The 18,588-nt window shown below is 36.6% G+C and overlaps 1 protein-coding gene across 8 annotated transcripts in view; it reads right to left on the bottom strand.

Moving 5' to 3' along the window:
* NAV3 (neuron navigator 3) overlaps window positions 1-18,588 on the bottom strand; it is a 413,471-nt gene that overhangs the window by 8,895 nt on the left and 385,988 nt on the right. For 6 of the 8 annotated variants that reach the window (XM_032199592.1, XM_032199544.1, XM_032199553.1 and 3 more), the window contains 10 exons: window positions 17,608-17,719; window positions 16,182-16,303; window positions 15,544-15,564; window positions 14,176-14,348; window positions 10,251-10,404; window positions 6,985-7,159; window positions 3,363-3,460; window positions 2,618-2,713; window positions 2,123-2,291; window positions 1,158-1,393 (listed from right to left, as the gene is read on the bottom strand). In XM_032199592.1, the coding sequence (XP_032055483.1) occupies window positions 1,158-1,393; window positions 2,123-2,291; window positions 2,618-2,713; window positions 3,363-3,460; window positions 6,985-7,159; window positions 10,251-10,404; window positions 14,176-14,348; window positions 15,544-15,564; window positions 16,182-16,303; window positions 17,608-17,719 (1,356 nt within the window). The remainder of the gene's footprint in view (window positions 1-1,157; window positions 1,394-2,122; window positions 2,292-2,617; window positions 2,714-3,362; window positions 3,461-6,984; window positions 7,160-10,250; window positions 10,405-14,175; window positions 14,349-15,543; window positions 15,565-16,181; window positions 16,304-17,607; window positions 17,720-18,588) is intronic. The other 2 variants (XM_032199563.1, XM_032199581.1) reach the window with 1 other exon arrangement.

Here is an 18,588-nt window from a genome sequence, read left to right as displayed (position 1 = left end):
ATATGCAACCTTTTTCTTATTTCAAGAAAGACTTGTTTGGCTTTTTATGCTCTGGTGTCTTTAGGGAGCATCATGGTTTTCTTCCAAAAAGTACCATCTGTATTATTCAAGCACACTTGGCATTTTACAATGATGGTTTTTCTTTTTTTACTACAAACTCTATGTAAATTGTCTTAGAAACAAAGGAAAAGGAGAAAAAAACAGCCAACCAAAACTAAAACTAAACAAACAAAAAACAAACAAACAAAAATACACCACGTACAACAAGTAATTTTCCAGCAACTCAGAAGTTTGCTCTTTCACAGGACAATATCTGTTATGAATGTATATATGGTACAGCAATAAAACATGAACGCATTCACTGCCAAAGAAAAAGGCAACACAAATGCTCTGCATTAAGGCAGAGAAAAGTGATGTTTTTACTGGAATGGTCCTCTCACCCCTTTGAGATCTGTGTATGCTTCCTTCTTACGCTATGTTAACATTCGTTATTTTCTGTGCAAATCAGAAAGCTCTGGGCAAAACTTTTCCTTTTCTTTCCTAGGGTACCAAGTTAGGAGTATACTCAGTTCAGGATAGCAAGTCATTAGTATAATCTGGGTAGTCATATTAGAAGCTTGATAATCTGAGCTGTGTAAATCACTCTGAGTGTGACATGATGCATGAAGTCATTTTAATATGGTCAGCTTCCTGACCAATTCATGTCAGAAACCATGGCAGCAGTCATATTTATGTAGTGTTTATTAAGAAGCAGCACCCAAGAGAGTAGTTCAAAATCCTCATTCTCAAACCTTCACTAACAATAAACTGCTATTACCACTACAGAAAAGCAAGTTAGACCAGCTTTTTTATATATCCAACCCTTCTGACAAAGGAATTACAGACACTTTAAGAACTAAAGTTACATAGATGTGTGACTCTGCATATATCCTTAAGATGAATTTCCTCAAATAAGGAAAAGTTCTGACTCCCTTTGCAGTAATTTGTTTACAAGAGAATGATCTGGTCTCTAGTCTTCACTGGGATTGGAGACTGAATCCTTGTAGAAAAAGATGCTAACTGAGCAATACAACAATATGCCAATTATTAGGGTCTACTCTATATTCTCACTAAAAACAATATGAAGGCAATAGGGTGTCATTTCAGTTGTAACTTACCTTGCTTGACTTGTGATCTACGTTAAAAGTTGCAATTGCATCCTCAGTTTTTTTCCTGCCAGATTTAGTTATAACATATTCAGCCATTCTATTAGCTAAATAGGTCTTTCCTGTGCCACTGGGTCCCGAAAGAATAATTCTGCGATGCTCCATTAGTAAATTAAAGTAACGCTGAGTAATTGGCTTAGGAATTAATGTGTCAAACACAAAACTGTCCAAACTGTTTTCTTCCACTCCTGGAACAAAAGAAAAGAAAAATGGCTTGTCTTCATCCTTGGTGCCATGCTCTAAAGCAAGGTGAGATGCATCTTCCTAAATCAGACTCCTATCAAGGGGTTCATTACTGTGGAAATGCTTACACCCTTCCACAGGGTCAAAATATTAAATAGTGTCAATGTCAGTATGACTAGAAAGATGGGAGAAGTGAAATCAAGTTAAATGTGCAAAGAAGGCTCAGCAAGGCAAAGGTGTGTGTTTCAGACACTATAGGCAACCAAGATAAAAAAAGAGGTCAATGCCTCAAGGCTTGCTGGTTGTCATAACAATATATGGACAGTTCTTCTGAAGGCCCCCCTCCAACAGCAGATCCCTACAGCTTTTTAAATGTCTCAAATTTCTCCTGCGGTACTGGGTAATGCATAAATATTTTGATCATAATCTCTTTTTTTGTTTTTGTTTTTGGCTACTGTTCAGAAATTTGTATTTTGCTGTGATTTGGCCATCAGAAAATGAAAGGGATATTCTTGTATTTGCCTTAAAATGCCCTACTTTGTTAGACATTGTACAATATCTAATAACATTGTACAATACCTAAACTCTACAAAGAGTTTGTGTGATAAATGCATCTTTGAACTGGAGACAAAATACAGAAAGGTTAGGACTTAGGAAAAGAAAAAAGTATTGGGGATTTCAGTGATGGACTGTACAGTGTCTGCAAAAATATTCTAGTATTATTAGGGTTTTACCTTTCAGGTTCACAGTGATGATGTTATTATCTCCAACCAGATATCCACAAGGCAGCAGTTCAGGCACTTCTAGGCTATGGGCTCTAATTACATCCCCTATAGAATAGCTAGCAATGCAGTCAGAGCTTAAACCCAGGCTAGTAGCTGGGTCCACTCGGAAAATATATTCCTGAAATTATATTAAAGTATAAGATATAAACATAGATTAGATATGTGGTTATTGAATGAAAGGAGTTTGAAAAATATTTTGGTACAGGTGAGTTCATTTGGCAAGGAGATTCTTGCAGTCATATTCAATAGAAAATGATTATGATGATGTAAAAAGTATAGCAACATTAATAATAAAGGTTAATACTGGTACTAGCTATATGTTAAAGAAACAAAACAAACAAACAAAAAAAAACCACTTGTTAAGACAAACCAAAATATAACAGATTTTTCTTAAGTGAGAGAGACTATTGAATTAATACTTGAGCTAATTTTTCAATGCCTTACCTTAAAGAGACGTCTGATTACACCATCTAAAACGTCCCATTTTGTTTTTCCACTGACTCCGATTGATCCTATCAGATACGCATGTGTTTTTTGATCCTACAAAGAAAGATTTTGAAAACTGGACTAAAAATGGAGGCAATTAGTTTGCTATAAAGATTCATTGTTTTTCCAATAAAGAAAAATACTATTTGGAATGTGATAGCTTTGTTAATCGTCTCTGTGCTTGAAATATATATAGATGATATTACTTTGGTATTTCTTTATACAGAAGGAAACACAGTATCTTAATCTTCTCTAAAATTTGATCTGCATTTATAGAGAGTTGAATGTAAATAAAAGATGCATAGTATTAGGAATATTTCTGCAACACAGAACATGAAAATACAATGGAATTCCAAATTGATTACCTAGTAGCATATTCATAGTTGCAGACTAAGAGGCCAAAGGCATAAATCTAATTTATAACCACTTTAAAATAGAGTAAGCAAGTCCCAAAACATCTTACTACTAATTAAACTGAGAATTGGTAGTGTCTGAGCCACCACAAAGGCAGTAAGAGGCCATATGACAGTAGTCTATGGAGAGTGTGTAACTGTACTGAGCATGGATGACAAAGGAAATAGCTGCTGTCTTTCCAATATTTACTGAGATCCTGACTGAAAATACTTAAAGGATCTTAGCTACTGTAATGCAAGATTTGTCAGAGAAGTAGTTCTGTGACTAGACCTTTGGATAATGAACTTACCTTGGCTCGGCTATAGCCCTTGTTTATAGTAACTAAAATTTTCACACTGTGGCCTTCTTTGTGGAGTGCTCCATCTGTGACATCATCCAACAAAATATCTGTAATAAAAGAAGAGACAAGATCAACCTGACAAATCACACAGTTATGCTTACCTCATCAGTTCAACACTTGCTCCAAAGGTTTTTTGGTTAAAAGGAAATCTTGACATCACAACTTGAAATCATTTTCATCTGTATTAATTCTTATTTTTCCTCTTCTCTTGAAGATGACAGCAATTTATAATTTCTAATTTTTCTTGAAGCAATATTAGGAGATTTAATCATGTAGAAATGAATTGGGAAACCAGAAAGAAATGAATACTTGCATCACAATTTTGCCTTTGCTTTCTTTCTTGGAATTTGTTCAAAATAAACATACACCCACAAAGTAATGTTGTTTAAAACCTAAATTGAGTTTATACCTTTGGGCACTCATTGTGCCCTTTAGAATGCTGTCAGGAGAACAAATCCTTTCACCAATATGTTTGCTGCTACAGTAAAATAGCATTTTAATTTCTTTCCAGCTGATTTCTTTACCTTCTGTACACATGCTATGGACAAAGGCTTTTTTTTTTTTTTTTTTCTTTTTTTCTTTTTTTCTTTTTCCCCTGCAGTACAGGTTTACAAAGAGAATGTATTAGAAAATCACACCACATTCGTCCAGAATATGTGACTCTGTATTTAGCCATTCCTCTAAGAAAAGCTTTTTGTTTTCTTGGAGGTAAAGAGCAATTCTGATCTGTGTTGTGCCTCTGTTTCTAGCTCTTCTATCTGCTCACTAATCCCTAAAATGAGAATTATGGACATATTTTTTTACTGAAGACTGAGCCTGCAGCTTTATTGCAAGGGATAAAACTGATGCCTCTAGAAGTTCTCTCAGCAATTTTACTGTTAGACGTTTAAACTAACTAATACATTAGGAGAGATTACAGATTTGCATTTTCTTCAAAGGTCAGCACAGTAATCCACTACCCTGAATCTTGCTCATGCTTATCGTGGTGACTGAAGAAACACATTGACTTCGTATCATTGTTTGCACAAGGTTAGATACCATCCCAATTAAAGAAGGTGTCAGTGAGATTTAGTCATGGAAGTACTTGCTCAAAGCAAAACCAAAAAAGGCTTATCAATATGAGTTCAATTAATGTATTATAAGCAAGTAGGTCCTTATAAATTTTTTGACAATCTACCATCAGACCTATAAAGTATAGATCTAGAAAGCAGATTCTGTTGGATTGTTTATTTATTGTTTATTGATTGTTTATTTATTTTTAATGGATCAGATGAAGAAACATTTCTATTGTGAGTTTAAACAAATCAAATCTATGCCTGTTTTGTTCCAGGAAGCCAGTTCTTCTGTGCCCCCAACGCTAAATGTTTCACTTCACTTGTTTTGCATTTTGGCATATATGACAAACCTTAAGAGTTTCCATAATGTCACAGTTCATCTGAGAGCAATTTGCAATATCTCTGATCCTCCTCTGAAACATTTCCAAATGACCCTCAGGTAGCCTTTCAAATGCAGTTTTCTGTAAGTCTATAGGAATGAGGCACCACTTTTTAGCTAGAAAAAAAAAATCCCTCTACTACTGAGAGCTCTCTCTCACTGACACAAGGGGCTGAGAAGAAATGTCCAAGGGGTTCTAATTCCAGGGGAGTGCCAATTGTTTTAACTACCTCTTGCTCAGCCCCATCCCTAGCTATGTTATGGTGGCCCCAGGGGAGCTTTTGTTAGAGCTCTGGCAAACTTTTTGTCAAACACTACTGAGAAACTCCTGTACTGGTTCTTGTTTGCTGTTCTTTCACCTATCTGGAGGAGCTGGCCATACCTCTGGGAAGCAATGAATAGCTTTGGTCATTTCTAGTTGACACTGGTCTCCCAGTAAGTGCCATGGCATTTGTAGTGTGATGATAAAAAGCCTTCGTTATCTCTCTCAGCTTAGTTTCCAGCATGTTTAACCTCTTCATATCTCAGGGACTTTTGATTAGTAGTACTTCAGCTGCCTCAGAAACCCCACAGGACTTGGTAGGAAGCTGTCACCCTTCCAAGTTCTCTGGCACAGCAGCAAAATGATACTCATGATGACCAAAAAGTCTGGATTCATGATCAAATGATATCCTCCACTCCTCATTAGGCACCCTTATTTCTTTAATTTCTTATAACCAAATGTAATTACTTCGCATGCTAGAAAAACATTTTGAACCTATAACACAGAAAATTAAAGCTTATATTATGTTTATTCCTATATCTAGACAGAGTTAGAGCCAAGAGACAAAGTGCTAATAGCTGTTATTCATAAAAGAGTTTCTACAATTACCATTTAAAAAAATCTACTCTGCTTATTTATTTATTTGTTTTAATGTGTGCACATGTGTGAGCAGGGACAATAGATAAATGTTTTCTCCCTGTTTTTGTGACACTTTATTGTATACCACAGTCCAAGTTGAGTTCATCCATTCTAAAAGTTAAAACTGGTTAAAAAAAAAAAAAAAAAAAAAAGGTTGGGATGTAAATAAATACATACTGATTTTCATATAAAATTTGATATTAGCCAGAAGTATTCAAATACGCATGTAATCAATGACTGGCAAGATAATATAACTAACTGCCAACCCAAATTACAGTCAGGCAGTTTGGCACATTCTCAGCTGTAGTCTTGCCTAGACTCTTTCTACAATTATTACCCACATTTTTATTGCTTCCAGAGACTGCATTATACTTTCTGTGGAGTCTACGTTAATGAGTGCTGCTCTGCTTCTGCTGTGCTTCTGGTTCTAATGTTAGAGGCAGCACTTCTGTTTCTTGGCTACGTTATGAAAACAAGTGTAGAAGGCTTATTATCATAAACTATATGACATGGAAAATAATCAAATGTTAATGCTCAGGATGTGGATCACAGTTTTGCTTGCTTGCTCTCATTCACAGAAGACAATGAGAGTGCTTAATAAAGCAGGCGGGTTTGGCTCCTGTCATGAATGGTGATTTGGTCCAACATAGGCTAACTAGATTTACTGCGTTAAAAAAGTGTAAAGGATAAAGCTGAGAAAACCTTCTGCCTCAGATGCAAATATGAGAAGAAGTTAAGGGGGCTAACTGAATAATTAAAAATAAAAATAAAAATAAAAATAAAAATAAAAATAAGAATAAAGAAGGAAAATTTCATGTACTATGTTCATTTGTCCCATATGGACAAGAAAAAAAAATAAAATATATATATATATATATATATACACACACAGTTGTCATATACTGCAAAAAAATACTACTCTTTTCAAATCACTTGTAAAATAGATGATAAAATAGTATTGTAAACTAGGTAGGTAGAGAGTATCACTGCTGGAAACCGAGGAAATAGAATGAACACTCTGCTGTTAGCATTCAGAGCCTTCTAAAAGTTAAGTTTTCAGAAATGTCTGCCAAGATTGTTCTTCATCTCCATTAGTGAATATATATCTAATGTTCACGAGTGATACGAGGCATTTCACTTTTCAGGCATGCCTCTGGTACGTGGCCCCTTAAAAGGATGAAAACTAATAAATTCTTACTAATTGCTGAGACATGCATGTGCTCAAATTATGTTTACCTGATGTAACAGATTCTGTGATGTTTAAATTGTTCAGAGAAAGTCCTAGTGACTGCCGTGATGAAGAAGATGATGTGCTGCTTGAAGACTCTGAGGACGGCCGAGCAGGCTTTCCAGTATTTCCAGTCTCTGCCTTTAAACGATCATTTTCAGCTTTCAGTATCTCTATTTCATTCTGTATTCACAAGAAATCAACATAAAAGCACAGGAGGTTACTCTTTCAGAAAACCACTGGCAGTGCTTATCCTGGTGCCTGCTGTTCACCTGCAGGAGATAAGTGGTTTAGCAGTTTCATGGCAGCAGGCAGCACTGTATCAGAGAGCGAAAGCCTTCACTTCTGAAGTGAAGGGAAAAAACCCTAAGACCTTGTTCTACCTTTTGCCTTGAGACAGTTCCTAAACACCACAATCTTCAATTTTCTGTGCTTCTTATACAGTTGACCACAGTACAAGTGTGAGAAATTCCTCAGCTATCCTCAGTTTTAGAAGTTATTTTTAATCACCAAATATCTTAGGTCAGTTAAAGTTATTGTTAAAATATTAGATGTGTCAGTGTTCCTAAGGTCACAGAAATGATTATTGCCATTGAATGCAAAATTTAAGCAACAACATCACAGAGGAGAAAAAAAAAAATTAAAAATACAAATTCATATTTTAAGTTTCAAAACCCTCCTTAGTAGCAGATAAGACTTTTTGATCATTCAAACATGAGATCGTTCATGTAATTGCCAGCAAACCCTCTTTGATGAAAACGTACAGTGACAGATGAATCAGCACAACTAGGAAATTTTTTTAGCTAAATCCTCTGTGGTGCCAAGTGATCACTGGATGTACAATAATAAAATGAAAACAGCCTGGGAACAGCCTGGTACTAGCTAGATCTATCTTTCAGTTGCTTCATGAAGTGCAGCACAAAGCAACTGCTTATTCTTGCAGACCGTTTTGCACATCACATTTAATTCCACGTTCATTAACATTCTGCTAAAAGTCCTATTCTTTTATGAAGGCTGTTTGGCTGGCCCATTATAGAAGTAAATCATAAGGGATCGCATTACACACATGCACAAAATGCAACTGCTACAAAAAGACTAGATCATATAGGCAAAAGTGAGAAGAAGGTGAAAGGGAAGGGCCAAATAAGGAAATATTGACAGAAAAAAATAGGTGAAAGCCCAAATTTAGCCTTGGGTTCACATCAGGATCTACAATGAAACGTGGTTTGTAATCTTAATCTACTCTGCACTGTATGCTGGTTAACTACACTATTCTTAACAGTATTCCATTCAGCTGTGCTTTAGATTTTTAAGATGATTTGAATACACACAGTATTCTTTTTTCTTTCTTAACAATCCAACTTTTTCCCTTCCCAGTCCCCATCAGTTCTCCAAAATGTCACCAAGTCTGTCTTTTGGGGAAAACTTGAAAAGAAGTGATTACCAGTGACACCATCTGAAGCAGTCACTTCTGCCCAGCTTTGGTGAAATTCAAACTTTGGTGGCATGTGACTAGAGCAAACCTCTCTGGAGATTTCACTTGGTTTAGGTCCTTGTAGCCTGGTTTAAGACTGTAGAGCACAGATCTGCTGAAGGACTTCTGTCACACTCTGTGTGGATGTTGTGGATAATTTTGGGCACCCTCCCTGACACTAGATACTTTTATGTGGGCATGTAGTGGGTTTACGTGGCAAGGTTTTGGTAGCAGGGGCCCATAGGGGTGGTTTCTGTGAGAAGGATCTAGAAGCTGCCCCATGTTTGGTAAGGGCCCCACTGCTGACCAGAGCCGAGCCAATAAGCGATGTTGTTTTGTGCCTCTGTGACAGCATATTTAAGACAGGGAAAAAAACGCTGCACCACACAGCAGCTGGGAGAGTGAGAGGAGTGAGGAATGGCCTTGCAGGCACCAAAGTCAGTGAAGAAGGAGGGGGAGAGGTGCTCCAGGTGCCGGAGCAGAAGTCCCCTGCGGCCTGTGGTGAGGACCATGGTGCAGCAGGATGTCCCCCTGCAGCCCATGGAGTACCACGGTGGAGCAGGGCTCCACGCTGCAGCCCGTGGAGGAGACCATGGTGGAGCAAGTGGCCCTGCACCGACGGAGGCTGCCGCCTGTGGAAGACCCCTGCTGGAGCAGATTCCAGGCTGGACCTGTAGCCCATGGAGAGGAGACCACGCAGGAGCAGGTGACCTGGCAGGAGCTGCTGCCCGTGGGGCACCCAGGTTGGAGCAGTTTGCTCCTGAGGGATGGATCCCATGGTACGGACCCATATCTGGAGCAGTTCTGGAAGAGCTGCTGCCTGTGGAAAGCCCACGCCGGATCAGTTCATCAAGGACTGCATCCCGTGGGAGGGACCCCACAGCACAGGGGACGAGAGTGACCGAGAAGGAGCGGCAGAGAAGAAGCGCTGTAGACTGACCATAACCCCCATTCCCCCGTTCCCCTGCGCCGCCTGGGGGGAGGAGGTGGAAGAGTGTGGATGGAGAGGAAGGTGCTTTTGGTATCTTTCCTTTGTTTCTCACTTCTCTAGCTTGTTAGTAATAAGCAATAAATCTTACTATCTCCTTAAGCTGAGTCTGTTTTGCCTGTTACAATAATTACTGCGTGATCTCCTTGTCTTTATCTCAACCTTTGAGTCCTTTTCATCGTATTTTCTCCTCATTCCATTTTGAGGAGGGGGAGTGAGAGAGCAGCTGTGGTGGAGCTTGGCTGCTCACTCAAGCTGAACCACCACAGGGCAACAGAGCTGAGTCCCATAAAGCTACATGATACAGAGAAGAACAGTGACATTCTTTCTATATTTTTTCAGCCTCGTGTAGGGGAAAATCTTCTGACAACAAAGTCAGTGATGCTGGATACAATAATTTAATTAAGTTTCATATAGTTTGCTTCTTCAAGCCATGAGTAGGTTAGGAATTAGACACTATGAGAGGGTATGCACATATTTCCTCCATGGCTGAAGCATTAAAGTTCTGTAGAAATTTGCTTGTCTGTCATGTAGATTTCCCCAGCCATAGGGTTTAGATAACACATATCCTCTGGGCAGGTATAATACTTTCTTCTATCACTCTTAAACATTTTATTTATTAATATATGCTAAGACCATTGTTATCATTCTAATAGTGAACACTTATCATACCCATCTGGTGGAAGTGTCCAACTGTATTATAGCAGTTTATTTTGTATCAACATTTTTGATAACCAAAACAAAACCAAAGAAAATATACCAAACATTCCTTTGGTGTGTGCCCCTATGATCACTTAAACTACTGCACTGACCTGCATGCGGTTCATGGCTTCCCGAATCTGATCCAGATGATGTGCAGAGCTGAGGGCTTCAAGACGAATGTCTGTTAATTTTAGCTCTTTCTCCCTCAGCTCACTCTTTAGCTGTAGAATAATTTCAGCCTCTGCCTCTGTGCACTCACAGATCCTAAGGAGGAGCAGGAAACAGGCAAGAGATTAAAGGAAGGTTCTCCCCCCCAAAGCAGTGTCATTACTAAGTATCAAAGTACAGAAAATGCTTGCTGCTGGTGAAACCTAAGAGTGAAGAGAGAATCCTATCAAAGAAACATGAGAAGGCTCAAATTGCAAATAAAAAATAAATAAATAAATAAATAAAAGAAAGGAATTAAATTGAAAAAAAAAAAAAAAAGAGGAAAAGAAACACCTCTCCAGATGAAATGATCAGCCTGGTTTATACCTCTTTAGTTTATTGGATAGTTCACTATGGGAAAAAAAAGCTGTTAAATTTTGGTCAGAAGTCTTTCTTGGACTGTGCATCACCCATGGGTTATAACTTGATTTTATATCTGTATTGTTGCTTTGGTGCAAAGGTTATGGTTTTCCTATGTAGCAATAGTGAGAACTGAAGTATGCAGTACAGATCATTAGGCAATAACAATATTCTCTGTTTTGAACAGTACACAAAGAGACAGACCTTGACATCGTGATCTAGAAGATTTTATCTGTACTGGTTTTGATTTGCCTTTTGCCTATGGTTTGCAATTTGGAAATGTATAGTGTCTGAAATAACAGGATTTTTTCATTGCCTTTTTTTTTTTTTTTTCCACTGAAAGATAGGATTGAAAGCCATCTCCATGTGATTATTTTTGTAAGCATTAATTTTAATGGAAGAAACCACTCAATTCTGAGAAAAGATCAAAACATGACTGGCCTAGGCATCCAGCCTGTCCAATTCCCATTTCAGACTGTTTTGCCTCTATGTGTCTATCAGACCCAAATCTGCTGCATAACAGAACCAGTAGAAAATAAAACACTGAATTTTGAATAAATTGTTATACTATGCAATATTTTCATCCAATTCACTAAATGTTACATGTTCTTTATTACTGTCACTGTAAATAGTTAATATTTGCAGAACAATTTAAATATAAAAAACATTTTATAACAATAAGTATTATTATTGTGATTATTACTACTAATATACAAACAAGAAACAGAGCTCAAATTTAATTGCCAGAATGCATGCAAATGTATTTTTGGAAAGAAGATGCAGCACTCTTCAGGTCAGCAGTTGAGTATACAACTCCATGCCCCACACTCAATTTTACCGGGATCTATGCTTGTAGATCACATGGCCGTTATGCCTTTTCTTTGGTGGCCAGCCTAGAGAGGACCTGCATACACACGTATTGGACAGATGCAATTGGAAGAAAGTAAAGGTAATGTTTTAGAATATGAGACTCAGGGCAAGAAAAAATATATAAAGAAACTGTAAGCAAGGGGAAGCTGATGAGTTCAGGACAAATGAAAATATGGCAAATTGAAGAAAAAAAATAATATTATTCAAAACGTGTACAAATATTTTAAATGTGAGTAAAAATGAATAAAGGCATTTACTAGGATTTTATTTTCCAAGTATTATGGTACAATTCGTGGTTTGAAGTGCCCATAACTACACTAACAAAGTAAGAAATGAAAATTTCTTTACAGGCATATTTTAGCTTATATAACAACTTGGACATCTGGGAAGTCATGTATCTATTTGTTGGCAATTTTTTTTCCCCACTGCATTTTGGGGGTGAAAACGAATGAAAATATAACTTGACAAGCCAGCTTCATAGAAGACGAAGCAGAAAGCCTGGCTCTGGTTCTGGAAGAAGCAGGAAGATGATGAGTAGACTGCTAACACAAGCAGAATGGAAGCAGAAAGTATGAATACAATTTTATTTTGCAAACTCTGGAGCTTGTCAACACTCAGCTCCTGCTACTGTAAAATTCAACAGGAAGTTCGGATTTCATCAAAAGGAAGAAAACCAAAAAGATAAGGTTGCATTCCTGAGCAGTCACAGAAAGAAGCTCAGAATCTTGATCTGACTTCAGACAATGATTCAGATTAGTACAAAATAAATAATTTTATTTTTTCTACCTTATGACAGTCTTGGGATTCAGAAATAATTAGGTTATTTTGGGTAAAGGGAGCTAAACCATCATCTTTAAGCAGAGGTTGCTGTTGATTACAAAAACTCTTGAAAGAAACAGAATTTTAAATGATGCAACAGAAAACAGTCTTTCAAAGAAAGTAATGTTATCAGTATAACATACAAAGAAATTAATCTAAATAAATACAACTTATGTGATCTCCCCACGGAAGAAAAAGAACCTATGTTTTACTATGTAGAAAGGTCGCAGTAAAAATAAAAGGGGTGGTATAATAAGATCAGAAAATTTTGTGTTCAGAAATGTTACAGAGGAAGAACTAGAAGTCTATGAACTGTGTGGAGATTAGGAAGTCCAGGCTCAGAGACAACAATGGGAAGAGCTTGGGATAAAAGACTAATCATGTAGTATTGTCCTTGATAAATTCAAGGGATCTGCACACCTAGAGAGCAAATCCAAGAGACAGAGAAGAAAGCAGGGTTGGAAGAAAGAAAACAGTTTAAGGTTATGAAAACAGTTCTGTGAATCATTAATAGACAATGTAGTTGATGAACAGTGTTCTGTTTAACTTCAGGCACTTTCTATTTAGGCTTTTACTAGTGATTTTAAAGTTGATAACAAATCAGATTTGAGGGTACCAAACATGTAGAAATCCTCCCCCCAGAACATACATATACTTGAAATAATAAAAGTTTCTTATAAAAGAAACAATAAAACTAGACAGCTAGATGAGATACTCCCTAGTAGGTTGCACGGAATGTGTGGAAAGAAAAACTTTTACTGTGGAGCAGTTCCTTTTGTAGGAATATTTGCTGTCAAATTCCTAAACCTAGCAATAAAAATCCTTAAGGTCTATCAAAAACTGATCATTAAAGGCACCGACCTAACACAGGGAAATTCTGCTTGAAACCTCAGCAATTAGTCACTACAATAGAATCCCCTGAGTACTTTAAGGAAGAATAGTCATGCTCTGATTATTCTCAGTCAGGACAAGAAAAGGAAGGCTGGCACCAGTAACATGCATTTGAGTGTGCAATCAAAGAGTCAGATTTCCACACACTGGAAAAAGTTAGGAGTTTATAAAAATTTAAAAAAAAAAAAAAAAGTGGAAGAATATGAATGAGGACTGAGAAATCTATAAGAATGTATTAGAAAGAAAAAAAATCCACAAACAACAAGCAAACAAACAAACAAACAAAAAAAGATGATTTCATAAAGACAAAATGAGACAGCTTTTGATTGATGACTTGTTCTCAGCCTTGACACAGTAAATGTTGATTTGAATAAAAATAAAAAATAAAATAAAATCTTGCAAAGAATTCCAAACTCTAAAAGAAGAAGAAAAAGATTTAAATAAAAAAGGAGTTATGAAATAGAGAAATTAGGAACGAAAGGATGAACATTTTGTGAAAATCCAAAGCTAGCAGGAAAATAAAATAACATTTTTTAGCATGTTGTGGAGAAAGGCAACTTTAGTATTTGGCTTTTACTAAATGGATATGATCAAGTTGTTAATGGTGCAGGAAGAGTACAACATGAGCTTTTGGATATTCATTTGTACAGAAATTTGTACTGCTAGATAATTTTCGATAAAGGCTGTGAAAGAAAGGAAAATGCTAAGAAAACGCTGCCAGTGTCTAAATGGAGTGAAAATTGCAAGAAACCTAGCAAATGAATGAAGCAAGGGAGTAAAAGATCACAGCTGTTGACAATGGTTTCTAATTTGCAACACGTTTGAGGAGGCCTGTCCTACAGTCCATCCCATTTTGGAAGAAACATTTGCTAAGAGAGAGAAACTTACGCAGATGCTGACTGTGATGGTTTCATTGATGTTGCCCCACACTCTCCTGAGCTGTGGGACAATTTGGGTGATGAAGGAAGAGAGGAATCTGTCAGCTCTTCTATGTCAGAATGTGAGGAAGGAGGCTTGGTGGACTTCTTCTTTCCAAAGGCCTGTTTGAAAGAGCTTCTTAGCTGGAAAACAAACATAGAGCAAGATAATTTTCCTCATTTCGGCAATTTGCATGCAGATAATGTTTCGAAGAGTTAGTTTGCAGATGCCATCCTAGCCACTGCCTGAGGTCAGTATACAGAAGCAAGGTATTAACATATGCAACACAGTATCTCTAAAAACATGATACAGTGTTTTTTTTTTTGGTTTGTTTTTTTTTTTTTTTTTTTTTTTTTTTTCATTTATTAATCCAGCGCAGCGCAAACGTAAGTCTATGGAAAAGGTGCAGGACTGAGTGGTGCAGCTATGGCAGAGGGGTGCTCATTTAAAGCCATTAAGCCCCAGTGGAATCCCATTCCCATGGCATTCCCTTCCAGGGCTGGCTTTAAATAACCACTTCACATCTAGAGCAGGCAGAACCTGCTCCTTCTAAATGCTGAAATGAAAAGACAAGTCCAATTTACTGGGTTTGCCAATTAGCTTTCCAGATAAAAATTTGATTGATCAAACTATTTCAATGCTATGTTTTGGATCACAAGCAAGAGGACTTAAGCTGGGACATGAGGCTTGCTTTGCTGTACTACTGAGAAGAATGTTAGCTGAAAAGTAGCTACTCTTCACTGCAGTTTCCTTTAGAGTAGTAAGATCTTTGAATGTGAAAGCATTGCCTTTTCTCTCTAGAAGCTCTTACCAGTATTGAAAAGGGACAGAATAGCCAAAGAGCCATTTATTTCAGGAGCCAAGATGACATCAGTTTTGTTTGCAGTGAGTTTTAACTAGCCCATTCTTTGATACATTTGTCTAAATACATAAGTTGGTCATCTTTAGGAAAAATGTGTTGTTTAATTTATTTATTTTCAGAAAGGTGTTCTGATTTAAAATTGAATAGAAGTCAATGACAAACCTCTATAAAAATGAGGTACTCAAACATGTTATGTTCATGATATAATTGGAGAGTGGGGAGTGTGACCATTGATCAGAGAAACATTAAGTATTTTCCAGATCATGATATCTAACAAGAAAGAAATGGATTTTGGCTACACTCCCCCTTTCTATAGTCTAAACTTTGAGATTAAAATGAATAGAGGCAAACTGAGAAGACATACAAGATAATCTGTTTTAAGAAGGTGTAAAAGCCTACTGCCAAAATAAATAGCAATCATGCCAAGATAGGGTTCTTTATAGATGCATGCCAAATTTTCCATGGTATATATTCACCTCACTTCCTCTAGAGTTCACCTTGCAGAAACATGAAAGAGTGTGGAATTACAAATCAAGGGAATGAAGGCTGATAAGTATTTTAAAACAAGTGTTTATGCAGGTAATATAAAAACAAACAAACAAACAAACAAACAAAAAACACATATTTTCGTCTTTATTTAATGTAAGTATTTGATTAAACCCTTGGAACTATGTGGTATTTGTGTGTTCCATTTGAGAACCATCTTCCTTTCTTTAAACACCGTACTAATTTTACATGAGAATTCATAACAGATTTCAACTCCCTTCAAAGCTGGGTAAAGTATTTGACTCAAGCTTTTGAATCACTCCTGCTGAATTAAAATTAAACAGGTTTTCAATGTGGCCCAGAGATATTTTGGGTCATAACAGCTATTTTAAGGCCATTTGCAGTTTTTATTTTTATTTTAAATTATCCTGATTTATGCAAAGAATTCCCCACTGGTATTCAACAATTTTTAGTTTGCTGATAGTGTCACAGTATGGGTACAAGTGAATTGCTTTGCATCTGTCTGGCCCCACAAGAATATTGTAGATGAAATGGGCCATTATGCTACTCAGGCACTAGGAAATGACATAATAGCTAAAAGACAGGCTAAAACCTGCTGAGCACTTACCCAGTTTTTCTTTTTCTTCTTCTTGGAGTCAGCATCATTACCACTGCCAATGCTTGAGTGGCTCGTTGCACTGTTGATGCTGGAAACACTTTCTGAAGAATGTTGCCGTCTTATACGTAAATCTAAAGAAAACAACATACATTGAAAGCTATCTGGCTAGGTGACACAGCCTCTGCTTGAATATAATAATCATTTTTTATATTTATACAGGGTCTCACTCTTCAAATGGAGTCTAAATGCACATAAATGGTATTGATTCTTTTTGTGGCTTGGATCCAAGATATTGCAGCCCATGAGAAACCACATCAGAGTCAATGGGAATCTATACAAAACTCTTATGTGCTCCTCTGGACTGGGAGGCAAGAAAGCAGTGATCCCACACAGCAATCTATGCAGGCATAACCTCAGAGCAAAGTAGCTTCTGTTACAGATGGATTAGTTGAGTTATTACCATCATATGTACTACAGTTTGTTTGTTTGTTTTCCCTGAGGAGTATAGGCACTATGTGACTTGTAGCAGGGTTTATCAGCATTCAGATGCTACTTTCTAATATACCATGATGGAAATAAGCAGGCAAGAGTTCATTAAAAACACATGAAACAAAATAAGAAGCGGAGAATATTTAAAAAGATTGGTGAGGCAATTTCTTAAGTCTCTAATAACTATAAGTTAATCACTGGTAAGTATTCTTGCAAAACATATCCACTATATTCCAAGGAAAATTACTTTTTAGGCTATATTCTACTTCCTAGAAGTTAGCTTTGCTATACTTAAGTCATGCAGTGAAATGACCTCAGGGTGAGCATCTAATTTAAATAATGACCTCTTTAAAGAAAGATCAATGGCACTTTCAGAAATTAAGGCTGTTATTTCTTTTTTTCTTCAAGTAATTCCTTTGCTATTGCTTATCAACAGACACTTTGAAATATATATTTATAATATAACATTTACTAAACAGCAATGAAAAATTAATTCAGAATCTGGAATTTTAAAAGTTCGCTTCCTGTACTGATTTGGCACTTTGTGAAGTGAATAAACTGTAATTAGTCTGTCTCTTAATGATTACAACTTTCAGAGCTACATATTACACTGGATTTCTAAGGTATAACTATGTTTTGATGTAAGACTTCACTAGTGACTTGGGAGTACTTCAATACCCAACTACGGTGACAGGGTTAACTCTTTACACCCAACAATTCATTCCTGGCCACCCAGTTTTGAGAAGACAAAGCTCCAGGAACTCTGCGGCAAGTAGGAAGCACATGCAAGGTTTCCAGTTGTGGAAACCCACAAGAATGCCTACCATTCACTCCAGAATGTACTTGCCCTTGCAACAGAGTCATCAAAACAACAGAAAAGTAGTGACTTAGCCTTTTTTTCCTAGGGAGAAACTCTGCACTTATTTTAATAGTGACAAAAGCATACCTTTGTGGGTATGATCAGGACCATTCAAGGCTCCTTGAATAGCAGCTTGTGCAGCAGAATTCTGGGCTTTCAGCATTTCAATGGTTTCCCGTAGCTCTATAAGCTCAGATTCCTGTGGGAAGAACAAAGAGAGCTTGAAATACATGGCACAAGAACAATGTATGTCTAAGCTAAAAAGATAAGAGTGGTCCAAATGAAGTTCATGGGAATGCTTGGGTGAATATAAGGGCAACACTAACTTCAAGTAGAATTCATTTAAAATGAATTCTACTTGAAATTCTACTTCAGTCTACACTGAAGATGAATTTCTATGAAGATATTAAACTCAACTCATATTTACTTTTGTATTTATTCTATGCAAAGTTATCATGATATTTGTATGGAAACCAAGTTTTCTTTCTTTTTTTTTTTTTTTTTTTAAAAAGGTTACTTTAAAGGGGTCCCAATTTAATATTCATTATAAAGTTAAGAGAGAGAGAAAAAAAAGTGCCAAAAGACAATATAACCATTTGACTTGCATCCTGCAGTATTCAAGGCTACTGTTTAATGTCTGAATCCCAATCTGAATTTGTGTGTGTCTACTTCAAAAAAAAAAAAAAATAATAACATTAACTAATAATTCAATTAAAAACAAACAAACAAAAGAAACCCATAACTGTTTCTGTAACTGAAACCCATAACAGTGACTGTCTTGCAGTTTAAAGAAAAACTACTCCAGTGCAGGGAGTCCTGTACCAGAATACAACATCATTTTAATTTAAAAATAGCTTTTCTTTTACTGAATCATTAATACTCTCCTTCCAGCCCTTGTTTATATAATGAAGACTAAAGGAATTTAACCTCAACAGTAGAGAAGAGAATGGAAGGGACATGTTCCAAGTCTTCTGGGGAACAAGCTTGCTTATGAGATGATTTATTTCAATGTCACTTTTTAATCTCTTTTGGAAAGAAAATCTTCTGAGGGAAATTATATTTTGTAAA

Source organism: Aythya fuligula, chromosome 1 (genome assembly GCF_009819795.1).
Source record: "Aythya fuligula isolate bAytFul2 chromosome 1, bAytFul2.pri, whole genome shotgun sequence".
NCBI classification, from domain to species: domain Eukaryota; kingdom Metazoa; phylum Chordata; class Aves; order Anseriformes; family Anatidae; genus Aythya; species Aythya fuligula.
The sequence above is the reverse complement of the archived record's forward strand: the minus strand, read 5'-3'. Positions and strand labels throughout refer to the sequence as shown.